Source organism: Bos javanicus, chromosome 4, assembly GCF_032452875.1.
Source record: "Bos javanicus breed banteng chromosome 4, ARS-OSU_banteng_1.0, whole genome shotgun sequence".
NCBI lineage: Eukaryota > Metazoa > Chordata > Mammalia > Artiodactyla > Bovidae > Bos > Bos javanicus.
In genome coordinates this window covers 94,394,450-94,412,688 of record NC_083871.1, presented here as the reverse complement: position 1 = coordinate 94,412,688, position 18,239 = coordinate 94,394,450, and the positions used below count along the sequence as shown (strand labels likewise).

Sequence of the window (18,239 nt, the reverse complement as noted above, 5' to 3'; positions counted from 1 at the left end):
GCACTTTTAATTTCAAAAGTTCACGAAAACTTTTTTTTTTTAATGTCTAACTCCACTAAGAACTATGTCTCTTTTATTCACTGCTGTCATTGCCATCGCTGAGCACAGCGTCAGTAGAACACCCTCATTAAATATTTTTTGGACAAAGCAGGGAAGAAGTGTTCAATGATGGCAAATACTGGAAACTTCTAAATCCACCCATAACACTGTTTCTAAGAAGAATTCGAAATTATTTACTCTCAAGTCGCCATTCTGCCACATGTAAAAAGATACAACTTTAAACCTTTTGAGTTAAATATTTTAAACCTTGAGTTAAAACTTTTTAAACTTATGAGTTAAAACTTTTAAACCTTATCAGTTAATTACCTTAAGACTAAATCGAGCACCTCACCCCTGCTGAACTCGGAGAGACAGCGCTCTAAAAACCTATCAACCCAGATATGCTCGTACCTAAAAGAAACGATTAAACTTCGTATTTAACCAGAGCCCTCCCGCGAGGGTCTATCTCGTTGTGGTTTTTTTTTTGGGGGGGGGGGCGGGGGTTGGGAGGGGGACCACGCTGCACATCACGCGGGATCTTAGTTCCTGCGACCGGGGATCTGAACCCGCCCCCTTCAATGGAAACGCGGAGTCCTAACCACTGGACCTCCAGGGAAGTCCCTAGCTCGCTCTAAAACGAGAATTTGCTTCCTTCTAACGTGGCCAAGAAGCGCTGGGCCCCGCGGTGAGGCCCCACAGGTCTCTCGGGCTAACAAGCGGGAAGCCAAAGAACGATCTTAACCGCCCAGAACGGAAGTTCCTGAGCCTTCACACCCGCGGGGAAGTAACTCGGTCACGGACCAAGATGGCGGCGCCCAGTGAGGGGACTGCCTTTACTGCGGGGGTCGAAAAGAATTGGAGTGCGGTTGTTCGCTCTCCAGAAGGGACTCCCCAAAAAGTCCGGCAGCTGATAGATGAGGGAATTGCCCCAGAAGAGGGAGGCGCCGAAGCGTGAGTGCAGCCTGTGTCTGGCGACGGCAAATTGAAGAGGGTTTGGGGGACTCGGAGCAGAGGGGATAGATACCTGGGTCTGTAACTCAGGCGGTGGGGGTGGCTTCGACCCGGGTCTTGAAGAGACTGGGATTACTTCGCCTTGTCGCCTTTAATCTTCTACTCAGGAGATACTGGATCCCACACCGCGGGCGCAATTTTGCCTTAAGCAGATTTTTTCTTTTTTTTAAGCGGGGCGGGAGGAAAAAAAAGGACCGCTAACTAAAAATGCGCACCCGATTCCTTTTGGTTGGACTTCTTAACCTTTTTAAAGTCTTAGACACTTTTGGCGGCCTGGTAAAGTTTATGAACACCTCAGAAAGTTATATTTTTCAATACATGAAGTAAATACATAGGATTATAAAGGATACCACTTACTTTGGAATGCAAAGTAAGGAAGTAAAAGATTAAAAAAGTGATGCAGTAAAACGCTTCATTAGTAAAACGCTTAATTATTAGTAGTAGATATGTTGTCTACTGTAATTTTGAGGTAGTGTTAAGCATAAATGGTATTTCAGAACATACGCAATAACCATAATGTGGTGACAAAATATCTGTGACTTCCATGGTGACGTTTACAGATACTGCTGGTGCTAGTGTGTTTTTTTAAATTATCTTCATTCATAATGGAAAGAAATGCTGCATTTCAGTTCAGTTCAGTCGCTCAGTCGTGTCCGACTCTTTGCGACCCCATGAATCGCAGCACGCCAGGCCTCCTTGTCCATCACCAGCTCCCAGAGTTCACCCAAACTCATGTGCATCGAGTCGGTGATGCCATCCAGCCATCTCATCCTCTGTCGTCCCCTTCTCTTCCTGCCCTCAATCCCTCCCAGCATCAGAGTCTTTTCCAATGAGTCAACTCTTCTCATGAGGTGGCCAAAGTATTGGAGTTTCAGCTTTAGCATCAGTCCTTCCAATGAAAACCCAGGAGTTAGAGGTTACTAAAATAAATGTCACTTTTTTCTATCCAGATTTCTGAATCCTCTGAATTTTTTCCAAGATCCAACCTCCCTAAGGCTCTCTGTGACTCTCAGAAGGATTCTTAGAATAAATTACTTTTGAGTTATAGTAATTGATGTAATCTTGAAAGTGAAAGTCGTTCAGTCATGCCCCACTCTTCGCGACCCCATGGACTGTATAGTCCATGGAATTCTCCAGGCCAGACAATTGGAGTGGGTAGCAGTTCCCTTCTCCAGCGTATCTTCCCAACCCACTGGTGGAACCCAGGTCTCCCACATTGCAGACGGATTCTTTACCAGCTGAGCCACCAGGGACAGCCTGATGTAATCTTACTTTTATTAAAATTACTTTTGTGTAACACAGTTCTTCCCTTTACCCTATCCAGGCTCTGTTGAAGTGCCTTTCATTGATTATAAAAGAATTGTTTTGCTGTTTTTTTCTCCTTGCATTTTTTCATGAAATAGCCTAAAAATCTTTACTTAGATTTAAAATTTCAAATTAGTTCCTTTGGGGGAAAAGTGGGTATCAAGTATCAATCTAGGTAGAAATATAAAAATTTATTTTCTGCTTGTTAAAAGAGTTGAATTTGAAAGGTGGTTCAAGTTGTATAATGGGTAGAAGCCTTGAGTCTTGTTTTGTGTTTACAAAAGTTATGCAAAGTGCTGTCAGAGACCAGAGAGTGAGGTAAAACAGTTTACCAGTACAGGATTAGCAGAGCATGGTGGAAGTAGAAATTGCTTGAAACTTAGTTATGGCCAAACTGTAAAGAGATTTGAATGCCAGACTAAAGAATTTGGATTCTGTGAAACTACTGAAAATGTTAAGTAGAGAAGTAAAATTTAGAAAGTTTAAAATCTAGAGTGGTGTGATTGATATTATGATGTACAGAGAAGCCAGATACAAAATGTTTAGGCAAAGTGATGCCTTGAAAGGATTACCAGTAGTTCTGCCTCTTTATTTTAGGAAGGACACATCTGCCACATTCCAGTCAGTTAATGGATCACCCCAAGCAGAAGAACCTCCGTTGGAATCTACAAGCAAAGAAGCCTTCTTTAGCAGAGTGGAAACATATTCTATATCCTTTTAGGTTCGTGTGAGTTGCATGTTCTCCTGCTGCTGAATTATTGGGTTTTTTTTTTTTTTTCCAGGAATAAGACCACTTACTCTGATGTTTTAATTTTTAGAATTAAACTTGGTAAGAATTTTTTTTAGGAAAATTAACATCATAAAATATTAAGGGACATTTGGCTTCTAATCTTTTTTTTTTTTTTTCACAGAAGAGAAAACTAAGAGCCTGAGAGAAAAAGGAATAATAACTGACGTTGTATATAGTGTTTTCATGTTTATTATCACATTTGAGCTTCATCTTAAACATATGAAAATAAGTATTCTTAATCTCATTTTGCAAAGAGGAAACAGTTCAGGTAGATTATTTGATTTACCCAGGGTCAACTTGCTAGTAACTGGTAGAACCAGAATTATGGTGTAAGGCTCTTAGTGCTCAAACCTAATATTATTTTAGACTACAGTACATTTCCTGTCTCTTTCAAGATTTTGCTCTGAAAGTTATCCATGGTTGCACAACAAATTATCCTCAGACTTAGTAGCTTAAAACCACAAACACTTATTATCTCACGTTTTCTGTGGATCAGGAATCTAGGTACAGCTTAGCTGAGTCGTATGGTTCAGGGCCTCTCTCAGACTGTCATCAAAGTATTGGCCAGGGCTAGACTAGTAAAGGATCTACTTCTAAGCTCACTCATGTTGTTGGCAAGATTAATTTCTTCATGGCTATTGGACTGAGGGTTTCAGTTCTTTACTGGCTTTTGACTGGAGCTACATGGGCCTCTCACAGGGATAGTTACAACATGGCAGCAGACTTCAGTCAGAGTGAGCAAGCAAGAGAGAGCAAGATAGAAGCTAGATTATTTTTATAACCTAGTCTCAAGCAACATCACATCACTTTTGCTGTTTTCTATTTGCTGCTGCTGCTGCTAAGTTGCTTCAGTCGTGTCTGACTCTGTGCGACCCCATAGACATCCTTCCACCAGGCTCCACCGTCCCTGGGCTTCTCCAGGCAAGAACACTGGAGTGGGTTACCGCTTCCGTCTCCAGTGCATGAAAGTGAAAAATAAAAATGAAGTCGCTCAGTCGTATCCGACTCTTCTCGACCCCATGGACTGCAGCCTACCAGGCTCCTCTGTCCGTGGGATTTTCCAGGCAAGAGTACTGGAGTGGGGTGCCATTGCCTTCTCCTATTTGCTAGACTGTTTTTAATTTAAAAGCAATTACAGACTTAATAGAAAAGTTGTACAGGTTACAAAGAACCTTCTTTTGAGTACTTGAAAGTAAGTTGCCAAAGTGACACCTCATGACTCCCAAATATTTCCCACAAACAATGACTTTCTTTTACATAACCACAATGAAATCATCAAAATTGGGAAATTCACATAATAAATTACCACCGTCTAACCCTCACATCATAATCATTCCATCAGTTGTCATCATAACCTTCTTAAGAAGATCCAGTTAAAATCTTCAGTTTTTCTTTGAATTTCATGACCTTGATACTTTTGAAGATGATAGGCCAGTTATTTTATAGAGTGTATCTCAGTTTGCATTTGTCTGATGTTTGGTTATGATGAGACGCAAGTTGTGATGCTGTGTTCTCATTGCATCCTGTCAGGTGGCACATGCTTTTGATATGCCCCTTTACCTGGATGATCATTCTGATCAGTTGATTAAGTGGGTGTTTACTGTTGTAAAATAACTTTTTCCTCCTTTGTAATTAAGCTGTTTTGTGGGAATGTGCTTTGAAACTACGTAAATATAATTCCTTATCAAACTGTATGTAACTTACTTGTTTGTAGTAGCTTGGTCTCTGATTTCCTTTTTTATTCAATGGATTTTAATCCATTACTATTATTATATATTTTGAAATTCCAGGTGCCCCTGATTTGGTGAGTGGGCGGCTTGGCTACAGCACCCCAGGGTGCTCCAACTTCCCCCTCTATGGGGACTCCCTCTTTACTTCGGCTTTGATGCCTTGCCCTGAGCTGTCTCCCTCACCCTCCTGGCTTATTCCTCTGCCTTGCACCCCCTGGTGGCTTTAGGACTAAATTGTTCAGGAAGGAGAAAGTATTTTAACCATCCTTGTACTGCTGTTCCTTGGATTAATTCCTAATATTGATACAGCATTTAAAAATTATTTCATTTTGTTATTTTTTGTTCTCAGTGAATTTAATTTGATTGCCACTTTGATATGATAATTATTTATTTGACCTAAGCTAGTTAAGTGATTCTCTGACTTTTTTAAAAAAGTTTATTTAGTTTTTAATTGAAGGATAATTGCTTCACAGAATTTTGTTGTTTCCTTCTTTTATTCTACAGAATTCAAACTCCTTTAACATTTATATCTTGATTCTATTTCTAGCCTTCAGTCCTTTTGCTGCTATTAAAATGTTTTCAATTTCCAATATCCCTTGTAAAAATACAGAACTTTCCTGCAACTTTCATGTTTTCTCCTTTTTGTGTGTGTGTGCTCTGTAAAACAAGAGCTCTGTAGGTAAACAGAAAAAACCGAGTGTTGAATGTTAAAGATCAATAAATGATTTTATTTTTCCCATACTGTAGATGCTCTTAATGCTCTCGGCCTATTTAAAACACACATACCACCTACACACATTAATATATAACAGTCAAATTTAGGGCAGGGATGAATAATGAATATTTTTAATTTTACTGACTGTATTCTTCAGAAGGTAAAAGCAGCAGTACAGAGGAGTGATAAATATTTCTGTTGTTTGACCTTCACCATCCCCTGTTGCTCAGGCAAATTCGGGTACTTTCACTAGTGTTTTCAAATCCTTAGAATTTTTTTATTTTATTGTATTTATTTATGGCTGCAGTGGGTCTTCATTGCTGTATGCAGGTTTTCTCTAGTTGTAGCAAGCAGGGGCTACTCTTCGTTGCAGTGCACAGGCTTGTCATTGTGGTGGCTTCCGTTGCAGAGCACGGGCTCTTGGGTACTCGGGCTTCAGTAGTTGTGGACCTCGGGCTTAGTTGCTCTATAGCATGTGAGATCTTCTTGGACCAGGGGTCAAACCTGTGTCTCCATCATTGGCAGATGGACTCCCAAACACTAGACCACCAAGGCTGCTGCTGCTGCTGCTAAGTTGCTTCAGTCGCCTCCGACTCTGTGTGACCCCATAGACGGCAGCCCACCAGGCTCCCCCGTCCCTGGGATTCTCCAGGCAAGAACACTGGAGTGGGTTGCCATTTCCTTCTCCAGTGCGTGAAAGTGAAAAGTGAAAGTGAAGTCACTCAGTCGTGTCCGACTCTTAGCGACCCCATGGACTGCAGCCTACCAGGCTCCTCCATCCATGGGATTCTCCAGGCAAGAGTACTGGAGTGGGGTGCCATTGCCTTCTCCGACTCCATCCCACAACTGATAATAAAAAACATTTTAAGCATATAAAATATATAGGGCTTCCCATAGCTTTCCCTCTGAATGTGTTTATTCCTAACTATACTAAGAGTGAATTAAAGTTTTCATTTCTGACTTACTCATTTTAATGTAGTCATGTTTTTCTTAACATGAATACTCTCTGAAATGGGCAGGCAAGCCCTCTGAGCTGTCTCCACTGGTCTGTGCAAAATACGGCTGGGTCACAGTTGAATGTGATATGCTGAAGTGCTCCAGCTGTCAGGCTTTCCTCTGTGCCACTTTACAACCAGCTTTTGATTTTGACAGATGTAAGTATAAAGTACAAATTACGTTTTTCTCCAAGTTCAAAAGGTATCTATGCTAGCTTTTCTGAAAAGACTAGCCACTTGTGTTTGATCAAAGAATGTATCCTTCTGTATATAACAAGGTAAATTTGTGATTTTCTTCACCTTAATTATTAGCTTCAGTCATTACTTTTTTTTTTAAAGCTCAGCTACTTTAGAGTGAACCTGTCTGTACGCATTCTGGGAAACTAGCAGCAGTATGTTTATGTTAGGATTCTGAAATTTATACTTTAGGCTCAGAAACACAGGGCATTAATGAAGGCTCACATTTTTTAATGATCTGCCTTATAAAGATACATAATAGCTCCTTGTTAACTGGTCTTAGAATCTTGATTTAAAACTTGTGACAAATATTAAGATGATGCAGTTACTAATATTTCATATCTTTAAAAATTGCCTTAGTTATTTTTATTTTTAGTTGTATCTATACTCTTAAAAGCTCTTGGCCATTGGATTTTGAATCTGTGATAGTGTTTTTTAAGGCATTGTTACCTGTATGGGTTTCAGATAAGGAGCGATGTGCTGAGCTGAAGAAAGCCTTATGTACTGCCCATGAGAAGTTCTGTTTCTGGCCAGACAGCCCCTCTCCAGGTACTTATTCCCAGCATTTCCCCATTATCATCTCTTTGGTCATTGCATTTCTAGTATTGTCTATTTCTTTGTAAAAATCTAGTCTTTGAAGTTTCTCTTTCCTCCTTTCTATTTGTGCTTTACAAGAAGCACTGACATTAATTTATACGTCATTATTTTATTAAATGCATTTGACATGACAGAGATTAAACTATGCCTACGTTATCCTGTTTAATCCTTGCAGGGGCCCTGGGAGGTAGATATTATCAATCTGATTCTTAGGTAAGGAAACTGAGAATCAGAAATCTTAAAACCAACTAGTGAGGAGCCATAACAGTGGTTTTATCTGATTTCAAACTCTGCCTTTCTTACGTAGCAAACCAGCCCCATGTTCTACCCAGGCCTCCTGGTACACTAATGGCATTAATGGTGGCAGATAACAGGTTCATTTGCTAAGGAAGACTCACAGGACTGCACATGAGAGTGATTACAAATCTCCAGTTTATGACAGTAAAACAGCACAATGTATCAGTAGCACTGAAGTGAAGGTATCACAGGGGCTTCTCAGGTGGCCCAGCGGTAAAGAACCCACCTGCATACAGGAGACTCCAGAGACGAGCCCTGGGTTGGGAAGATCCCCCAGAGGAGGAAATGGCAACTCACTCCCATATTCTTGCCTGGAAAAATCCCATGAACAGAGGAATCTGGCAGGCTACAGTCCATGGGTCACAAAAGAGTCGGACATGACTTAGTGACCAAACAACAACAACAAAGGCTATCACAGCCAAGGACTCCCCTGCCGTAAGGAGTATGGAGAGGCCAGGTGCAGGCTCCTCTCGAGCTTCCCGTGGAAGAGCTATGGCAGTACGCCCTTTCTCTTGAATCAGAAACCACTCATGTGTGCATAAAGCTCTTCAAAACAAGGGAGCCCAAAATGTAGTCTCAAGTGGTACTTGTTTATATTTTGCTGGTCTCGGAGGCATATTGTTGAGTAAAGCCTCAAGAGCACAGCCTTCTGGGGGACTCACCAAGACCAGAGACAAAACTCTTTGGAACCATAGAAAGTGTCTCTTTGTTTTATTTTTAACTTTTTAAGTAATTTCTAAAATTTTAGTGTTTCAAGTATTAAAAAAATGTAAATAGTAATATAAGAAGCATCTCTGTATCTACCACTCAACCTCACCAATTACTACATTTTGCTACCCTTGTAAACACCCACCTTGCATTCTTTCTGTTGATCAGGAAGAATTACAAATACAGCTGTGTAGTCCTCCCCAGCCTCATTCCCTGCCTCCCTGTCCTGCAATAACTACTATCGTGAATTTAGTGACCATGATTTGTTACATGGTTTCTGTATCTACAGCATTTTCAAGTATCTAGAGGCAGTGTATATGGTACTATTTATTTGTTTTACATTTTTCTATAAATGTTATCATTCTGTATATATTCTACAACCTATCCTTCATAGGGGGAGTCAGCTTTTTTGAAATTAATCCATGTTGGCATATGTAGCAGGCTTGAAACTTTATAGTTGGTAGAACCATCTAAAATGTTAATCTGAGAGCTGAGGAATAGTGTTTATCTAGTTGATTCTCCCTTTGGGAACACTGGCTTATTCATTTTAGAACCTCCTGTCAGACCCTCTTTCTACATTATTGTTGTGTGTGACTGTAACTTGAACACCCTTTTCACCAAGTTACATGTCATCACAGGTGTTAATCAAGCTTTCATTCTTGGTACACTTCCTACTTACTCTAGCATAGTGGCTCTTTCTCTGCTTACACAGATTTTGAGCTTTTGGATGTACAGATTAATGTTTTTAATCAAATTTGGGAAGTTTTCAGATCATATTTCTTCAAATATTGTTCCTGCCCCTTCTGGGTCTCCCATTATGCAGCTGTTGGTGTGCTTGATCAGGTCCCACAGGCCTCTGTTCATTTTCCTTCATTCCACATGGATGCTCCTTCTCTCCATCCTTGTGCCACTGATATCTTAGAGGGATTACTACTTCAGATCACCCCACTGTCTGCTAAGCTTATTTCTTTGCATCTAGGCTAACCCCTTAGTCTCTAAACTAGTGCATATATTCTATATATTTTCCCTTTAAAAAAATCTTCCAGTAGTTTCTCATCAACATACATTAATAAAATTATGGCCTGACTGCTGTCTATACTTTAACCTTCTCTTCGACTCAGCTCCCCACAGGAATAGTGTGTTCCAAGTCTGAGAAACTATTTAAAATTCCCCACACATGCTGTCCCTTAGGGCTTTACTTTTACACATTGTTGTTGGTCTTTCCAGTTCAGCTAAGACCTGACTACTTCTGATAAACCTTTCCTGAGACTCTGCTTTCTAAATATAATCACAGGGACTTCCCTGGTGGTCCATTGGTTAAGACTCCACACTCCCAATGCAGAGGGTACAGGTTCAATCCCTGGTCAGGGAACTAAGATCCTGCATGCCCCACAGTGCAGCCAAAAAATAAAACAATCACAAAAGTATCATCCCAGCCCTATCCAAAAAAAATCGGTAATTTCTTAATATCATCAAATATCATCCATTTTACATTTCCCCTGCGGCTCTATGCATGCTTTCTTCTTAAAAGTAATTTGCACCAGTATATCTTCAGTTTACTATTTCCACAGATCGATTTGGAATGTTGCCATTGGATGAGCCCACTGTTCTTGTTAGTGAATTCCTAGATCGTTTTCAAAGCCTTTGTCACTTGGACCTCCAGCTTCCTTCCTTGAGGCCAGAGGACTTAAAAACTATGGTGAGTTTTTCTTGGCTAGCATACAGTGGCCTTCAGTTGTCACCAGCATGAAGCATTTCTTTTAATGACCAGAGGATGAAGATAGCTAAGAAGAGAACTACTTGTTTGTCTCTCAGCTGACCTTTTCCAATCTCTACTGGAAAGGTGACTTGAGGGTTTAAATAAATGAGTTCTATTTACACTTTTAGATATGATGCTCTAAGTGGCATAAATTCAATTTTATCTCAATTTGTTACTTAACAGAAGATACTGAAATGTGGCTTCATATGGCTTATTGCATACCATTTTCCAAGGAAAGTGTTAGAAAAGTTATAAACTCCCTTCTCCCTTGTAAACAGAAATTTTGAAATGCTTTGGCCCATCTGTACTTTGAACATTTACTGTCCCGTTTGTCATCGTGTGATTATTCTATCAAGACAGACTTTAAGGAAATAGAAGCTATTATTTTGCTGCTTCAATTGAGAAGCTGTTATGTATTTTAGCATCAGACTATAAACATCTGATGCCTGTTATAAATGTCCATTTGTCCCTAGCCAAGGCAAATTTTATTCACTGTGTCATGGTTCTGTATTATTCTTGGAACAAAAGTAAAGATTCTGGCAAGCTCTACTGTTGTGTCAAAAGCAAATTCAGGGCTTCCTTGGTGGCTCAGAGAGAAAGAATCCACCTGCTAATGCAAGAAATACAGGTTTGATCCATGGTCCAGGAATATCCCACATGACGTGCAATAGTTAAGCCCACGTGCCACAACTATTGAGCCTATGCTGTAGAACCCAGGAGCCACAACTATCGTGAGCCTACATGCTTTAACAACTGAAGCCCACATGCCATGGAGCCCGTGCTCCACATCAAGAGAAGCCACTGCAGTGAGCAGCCGGCACACTGCAACTAGAGAGAAGCCCAGGAAGCAACAAAGGCCCAGCACATCCAAAAATAAAGTAAATTCAGTGTCAGGGCAAGATATAAGTGGTAGTCGTTACTTGGTTTACAGATTTCAGAGAAAATATGGAGTTGGTAATTTGAAAGCAAGTTGGTACTAAGAAAAGATGAGGTAGTTCCAGGAAAACTGTTCCCTTTCTCACAGCAGACCCCGGGCAGGTCACGAAGTGCCTGTGGATACCTTAGCCTCTGCTAGAAGTAAGTCTACCTGAGTGAAGAGAATTGTCTTTGTGTTTATCATTTTTTCCATGACTTTTGCCTTGTACCATCTAGATGCATCATTATCTATGGCTTCTGTTCATGGTGGTTGAAATTTGTGTAAGTCTTTCATGTTGGTTCCTTTGTAGTGCTTGACAGAAGACAAGATCAGTCTTCTCCTGCACCTGCTTGAAGATGAACTTGATCACCGGACTGATGAGAGAAAAACTGCAACCAAATTAGGCTCAGACATCCAAGTGCACGTCACTGCCTGTATTCTCTCTGTGTGTGGCTGGGCGTGTAGGTTAGCGAATGTGCCTGGGGACATAAACCGTGATGACACTATATACCCATGTATATCAGTTACTCTTAACATTTGTAGATCACGTGGTATTTGTGTGAGAAAGGCAGTGACAGAGAAAACCTAAGTGGGTGGAAGAGGGATAGTAAGAATTAGCAACCAAACCAGAATGAGAACTCAGGAATTCGTGAACACACCTGAACTTTGTTTCTTTTACTGTCACTTCCCAGTAGGAAATTTGTGTTCCTGTAAACAGTGAAGCTCCTTTCCAGTTTTAGAAAGGAAAAATCAGTTTAATTGATGAAATCTACCAAGGAAGCACCAGCTGAATCCTCTAGGCCCCAACTTGGTGTTTCCATTCCAGCTGCTCAGTTTGGCACAGAATCCTTCTGAGACAAGACTGTCAGACCAATTTTGATTTACTTTAAATATGCTTTCTTTGGTACATTAAGGACTATTCTTTTATAGGGAAAAACTTTTAAAAGGGACATGAGAAATTTATAAAACTTATCTTTAAAATGGGGCTTCCCTGGTGGTTCAGACAGTAAACAATCTGCCTGTAACACAGGAGATCTGGATTTGATCCCTGGGTCAGGAAGATCCCCTGGAGAAGGGAATGCCTACCCATTCCAGTATTCTTGCCTGGAGAATCCCATGGACAGAGGATCCTGGCAGGTTACAATCCATGGCATCACAGAGAGTCGGACACAACTGAGTGACTTAACACTTTCATCTTTAAAATAATCTTGCCATAGACGGCACACTAAGACCCCTAGATCTTCCTATAGGAAATTCATAACAGGTGATGAAGTTAGGTGCTGAGATTGGAGGATAGGGGCCCTGAGAGGAGGTGGTCCCCAGGCCATTGGACCGCCCAGAGATTTGTTTGATGAGATGGAGCATACTCACAAATCATCATGCTAAGTCCCTTGGCAGTGTTACCTTCTGAGGAAACCCACTCTCTTTTCTTTTCTCACATAGTTCTTTGTTGGAACCCATGCAGCTCTCCCTGATAACTTGTTCACAGTGTATGAGGAAGGTGGGGCTCTGGGGCTTTCAGCAGATCGAGTCGTCCATGACCGACCTGGATGCTTCCTTGGGCCTGACCCCTTCCCCCGTCCCGGGATCTGAGGGCCGGCCAGAGCGCTCCCCTCTGGTGCCTGAGTCTCCTCGCAGGATGGTGACTCGGAGCCAGGATACCATCTTTTCCCCAGGCTCAGAGCAGGTATAGACTCCTTTGGCTTGTTTGGGGTGGACTTTTTAAAAACATCATTCTTACCAAAAATGTTGATGAAAAATTGGATATTAACTTAGATTAATTGATCAGAATACCATAGAATGGTTTTATTCATTAGTTGCACTGGAGATGCTAAATTCATTATTGTGTATGGAAATCTGTTATTCTTTGAAGAGTTCGGTTACATAGTTCAGAAACTAAATTTTATAGTTTTTAAAATGTTAAAAAAAATAAATGTTAGCTTTCACATACTTCTAGAAATATTTCTCCTGACCATAGTCATTAATTTCATTGTCCAACATCTCCCCTTTCCTTCAGGCTGAAAAGAGCCCAGGTCCCATCGTCTCCAGAACTCGGAGTGGGGACTCCTCCAGTCCTGTGGACCGTCCAGAGCTGGAGGCTGCTAGCCCTGCCACCAGAACCCGCCCAGTGACCCGCAGTATGGGAACAGGAGACAGCGCCGGCCTGGAAGTGCCATCTAGTCCTCTTCGAAAAGCCAAACGGGCTCGCCTCTGCTCCTCCAGCAGCTTGGTGAGCCCACCTGCATGCTTGGAGGTCCCTGAGCACGGCCGCATGCGAGCCCTCACCGTGTATACAGCGTGGAGAAGTAGGCGCGAGCCGAGCCTGGTCCTGCGGCTGTAGGAGGCTGTGGGAATAAGTTTAAAGATGGGACAGTTGGGTGACTAGAGAGGGGAAAAGAAATTAAGGGTTTTGCCTTTTGTTTCTTTGGGATGGCTACTGGAGACATGATAAATTTGTCTAGCCCAAGGGACAGTAGTGAGAAAGGGGAACAGACCTGATAAGTTGTGGTTTAACACAAAGGGAGTGAAGGGATTTTTAAAATGAGAGGGAAGATGGGCAGAGTTTAAAGGAGAACATAAAACTAGAAATGTGAGCGTCATGAGATTCTGAATTTTATGACTTAGAGCAGCGCCTCCCTGAACTTACACAGTGTCTGCCCTTCTTTAACACTGACTGCTCTGCCTCCTTCCTCAGGACGCCTCTTCCCGAAGCTTCTTTGATCCCACGTCTCAGCATAGAGACTGGTGCCCTTGGGTGAACATCACACTCGGCAAAGAAACCAAGGAGAATGGTGGCACGGAGGTGGATGCCAGCACTCCGGCAGAGCCAGGCTGGAAGGCAGTGCTGAACATCCTCTTGGCCCACAAACAGTCTAACCAGCCCGCTGAAACCGACTCCATGGTGAGATAAGCCATTGCCCTGATCATGTGCAGCGCTTGCTGTTTATGAGATGAGAAGAGGCTGTTCCTATAATTAGCACCCTGCCTGCCCTCAGTTTTCGCAAGTCAAGATGGACTCAGTCTGGGTTCATCCTAGAGAACAAACACGGGACTGGTTCAGTGTTTCTGCAGTTTAGCATTTGGCATTCCACCAAATTCTGATAAATACTTTGTCTTTTCTACTTAGATGACTCGAAGTAGAAAAGAGAGAGAGAAACAGCAAGAGGTAACAGGCCGCTGCTCCAGCCTCGTGTTGCAGAGCAGCTGCTTTTTCCACCTGAGTTGCTGTCTCTTGGACTTGGAGCCCTGGCCCGTTAACGTAGCTGTCTGCACGGAGCTCTGTGCTCTGCTACCATGAGCACAACTTCATTCCTCATGGCGGGCACCTTACTTTGCCTGTGTTCCGAGGCCCCAGGCTTGTGTACCGACCCTCAGCTGCCATCACATGAATGACTGCTGCTGGTTCCGCTTGTGGGTAAAAGCAAACCAGTCACGAAAGCTGAGAAAGCAACTCAAGCATTTGCTCTATGCCAAATATGGAAGCGAGAGGACGGTGGGCATTAAGGAATCATTAAAACTGCATTCTCTTTCCTTTGCTGGCTCATTTCCAAATTTGCCATGTCACCTGCTTGATACAAATATAGTAATTTCTGACTTCTGTTCCCTCCAAGGACAAAGTAAAATAATAGTTGCCAGCAGCTGTTTATCAGAAGCATTCCCAGATTCATGGTTTTGTAGGGTTATAGGATTCCACTGGAGGGAGCTGCTGTGATGCTGAAAGCTCAAGAATGTACATTCATACCCTTAGTAAATATGCAGGTGATGGTTTTCCAAGTTTTTGCCAAAAAAAATTAAAAACCCTGCATTTTTCCAGTTTAAAACCTTGGAAATACATAAAGCAATCTGAAGACAAATGTTTTGGCCCACCTTGCAAATGGGAGAGATTAGGTCTGTCTTTGCATGAGTTCTTTTGCCTGGATCCTCATGAAAAAATGTATGGCAGTTCTAATTAACTCCCCTCTGTCACTGTTATGCTAACTGGAAACCCCATGGGGCTTTTTTTTTTTTTTTGGTAGTGGGAAAATTTGGCCTCATAAGTGGCCCTGAGTTCCAGGAGTTTGAAGGTCTGTTTTGGCAACTTGTCTGTTAAGATTCCCCACAGCTGTTGTGTGACTGGGAATTATAAAATTTAAGAGGCTCTCCTGTAAAGGATCTTGAAGCTAGAAAAAAGTTTACACTGTTTTCCAACTTAAATTTCTTTCAATTTTGTCACTGTATTAACTAAATTGCCCTCAGTCACGAGTAAGAGTTCAAACTTTGCCCTCCTAGAGCTTTATTAAGACATTCAGCCACAAAGAGGATAAGGAAACAGTGAAAATGTCATCTTCTGTCAGACGTTGGAGGGAACTTTGTGGGTTATCTTGTTAGATGTGTTTGTGCTCTCACCGAGACCCTGTGCTCATCTGTGACTCTCCAAGGCAGAGGGAACCAAGTGTTCTGCTTCCCTGAGAACTTTTATCTTTCAGTGAACTGTTTTGTCTCCCTGTAACACCATTTCTCAGAATCTCAGATCACTTCGCAGGCATGATCAAGTGGCAGTGAGATTCTTCCTATTATTAGCTCTGCTGGCGAAAACAGGAAACTGAGAAGGCCAAGGTCATAGCTTAAACTCTTCAGAGTCATTTAACTTTGTTTCATTCCTCAACCTTAGATTATTCCATGAGTACCAGCTAGGCATCTTATGAATATGAATCCTTGTTCACAGGGCCAGTTCAGCATCACAGATGAGAAGTCAGTGCAAAGTGTGTGGTGCTACACTGATGGCGGGTCACACGTGTCATGCTCTCTCTCATACAAAGATGAGGACACATGCGGATGCTTGGAGGAGGACATAAGCCGTATTGTTGAAGCGCCGAGTGTGTTAGCAGTGGTATCACAGCAGACTCAAGCTGTTTGATTCTTAGTCCAGCTTTTAGCTACCCAATCCAGTATTCTTGGGCTTTCCTTGTGGCTAAGCTGGTAAAGAATCCTCTTTGAATGCGGGAGACCTGGGTTTGACCCCTGGATTGGGAAGATCCCTTGGAGAAGGGAAAGGCTACCCACTCCGATATTCTGGCCTAGAGAATTCCGTGGACTGTATAGTGCATGGGGTCGCAAAGAGTCAGACATGACTGAGCGATTTTCACTTTCACTTTGTGTATAGCACTGTATACAGTTAACTTGTTTTATTTACTCCTAGACATATCTAGATCATTGTGGGAGAAATTTACAGACCGCATCTTAAAGCTATTACCCTTTGTCTCTGTAAAGGAATTTAATCTCTAATAATGAACTTTTCTATCTACAGAGTCTCTCTGAGAAATCAAGGAAGGTATTCCGAATATTCCGGCAGTGGGAATCTCTGTGCTCATCCTGAAGATATCCCAGCCCTTCCTGCAGAGAAGTGGAATGAGTGGCTTTGAAAAATAAAGCCTAAATTCCTTTTTGAGCAGCTGATGCTAAGGTTTTCTCCATTCTGGTTTAATCACGAGGAGCCCCTGCCCTTGCGGACGTGTGTCACCACCTGCATCTGACAGGAGGAAATCTGTTTGCAGCACAGGGATGCGGGCAGGAGAGGCGGGGCGAGCCTGGCTCTAGCAAAGGAGTGCACGATTCCAGAACTCCAGAGAGGACCCCAGCCTTGAGCGGGTTTCGTGTCTGAGGTCGGGGCAGTGTTTTGAAGACTCTTATGTCCCAGGAATATGTAAGTGTGTGTTAATAAAACATTTGTTAAGATTCTTACAGTTGGAGAACTATTTTCCTCCTTGTCTAATGGGCTGATATAAAGGAAGCTGAGACTGAGAAAACTACTACAGTGGAGCAGTAAACAAAGCCAAAATTTTAGTTTTCAGATTGGCTGCAAAGCCTGGAGTTTATCTGTGGTTCTAGTCAAAGAGGTATTCCTGAACAGAGACAAGACATTGTTTCCTGCATCACCAGACCTCCTGATGCGTTATAGTGAATGGTAAGCTCATGGCTTTCTCCCTTCACTTGATAATAACGAGAATGAGAGATGCCGAAGGGAGGAAGGCTCTTCAAAAGACCCCCTCCATGCAAGGCTCCCTGCGTGGGGCTCCCCAGGGCTCTTTCACTGCTGGTGGGGAGTTGTCTCCAGGGTGGAGAAGTTGACCCTGACCTGCCCCAACTAAAGAGACTACCCACCGAGAGAGCAACCATGAAGGAAACTAGGTATTCTGCCAAATGTCATATTTTCTTTTAGTAGCTGCAGTAGGTTGGTTTTATAACTCACTTCTTTTATATTGAAGTATTCTAGGAACATAGTATGTAATATAATACTCCACCCATGCTAAACTTTATATCTCTAAAATAAAAAATTTTTTTCTATGTATTGCACCCAACAAAATAAACCTTTAATATCATCTAATACTCAGTCCATATACAAAATTCCCAGTTGTTCCCAAAATGTCCTTTACATTTGATTTGTCCATAGCAGTATCCAATTCAAAAAATAATGGATTGCATAAATCTCTTTAGTCTAAAGGACAGCCCCCTTTTTTTCATGTATGTTAGATTTTAAATCTGTTATTTTTTTCAATCCTGACTTTCAAAGAGGGTACATAGCATTGAATTTGCTCTTAAGCTTCCATCAGTGGGTAAGACTGGTAGAGGTTGCTTCCAAGTTATTTTTCTAGGGGCACTCCTTTGCCTTTGGCACTGATGAATGGCTTGACTGTTCATTCTCCATGGTCCCCTTAGAGTTTGGTTAACAGGTAACTTTGTAATGTTCTAGTAATGAGACTTCTGGCCTAGGATGGGAAGCCATCTGCTGACTAGTGACTGTAGAAGTCTGCTCACTAGAAGCTCATCGCCTCTAGGTCACAATTTCTTAAGGAATAGTGTTGAGACATTAACACAAGGTATTCAAATGGACTACAAGCCTAAGTTTCAGATTATAATAATGTGGGTATTTCTTTTGAGTCTTTATATTATAATTTTAATTCATACCTCCCACCAAAAAAAGATTTTTACTCTTCTTTAAAATAGAGTTCCATACTATTTTTGGCTTTGTGGGATTTTTTAAAATTACAAATGGAAGCAAATTTTGGATAGACTTGATATCATTTAAGAAACTTAAGTCTTGTGTGTGTGGCACTGTCCAAGCCCTTATATAACAAGCGTGAGTGATCACCTGGTTTCCAC

The 18,239-nt window shown here is 41.8% G+C and overlaps 1 protein-coding gene across 1 annotated transcript; it reads left to right on the top strand.

The window, feature by feature from the left end:
- Positions 1 to 595: 595 nt before the first annotated feature.
- Positions 596 to 16,820, top strand: ZC3HC1 (zinc finger C3HC-type containing 1). The gene is made up of 10 exons (XM_061414696.1): positions 596 to 990; positions 2,953 to 3,064; positions 6,594 to 6,744; positions 7,288 to 7,371; positions 9,996 to 10,123; positions 11,410 to 11,564; positions 12,543 to 12,786; positions 13,117 to 13,329; positions 13,795 to 14,001; positions 16,387 to 16,820. Exons 1-10 carry the CDS (start codon positions 845 to 847, stop codon positions 16,453 to 16,455), a joined length of 1,509 nt encoding a protein of 502 aa, XP_061270680.1. The 5' UTR covers positions 596 to 844; the 3' UTR covers positions 16,456 to 16,820.
- Positions 16,821 to 18,239: the final 1,419 nt, after the last annotated feature.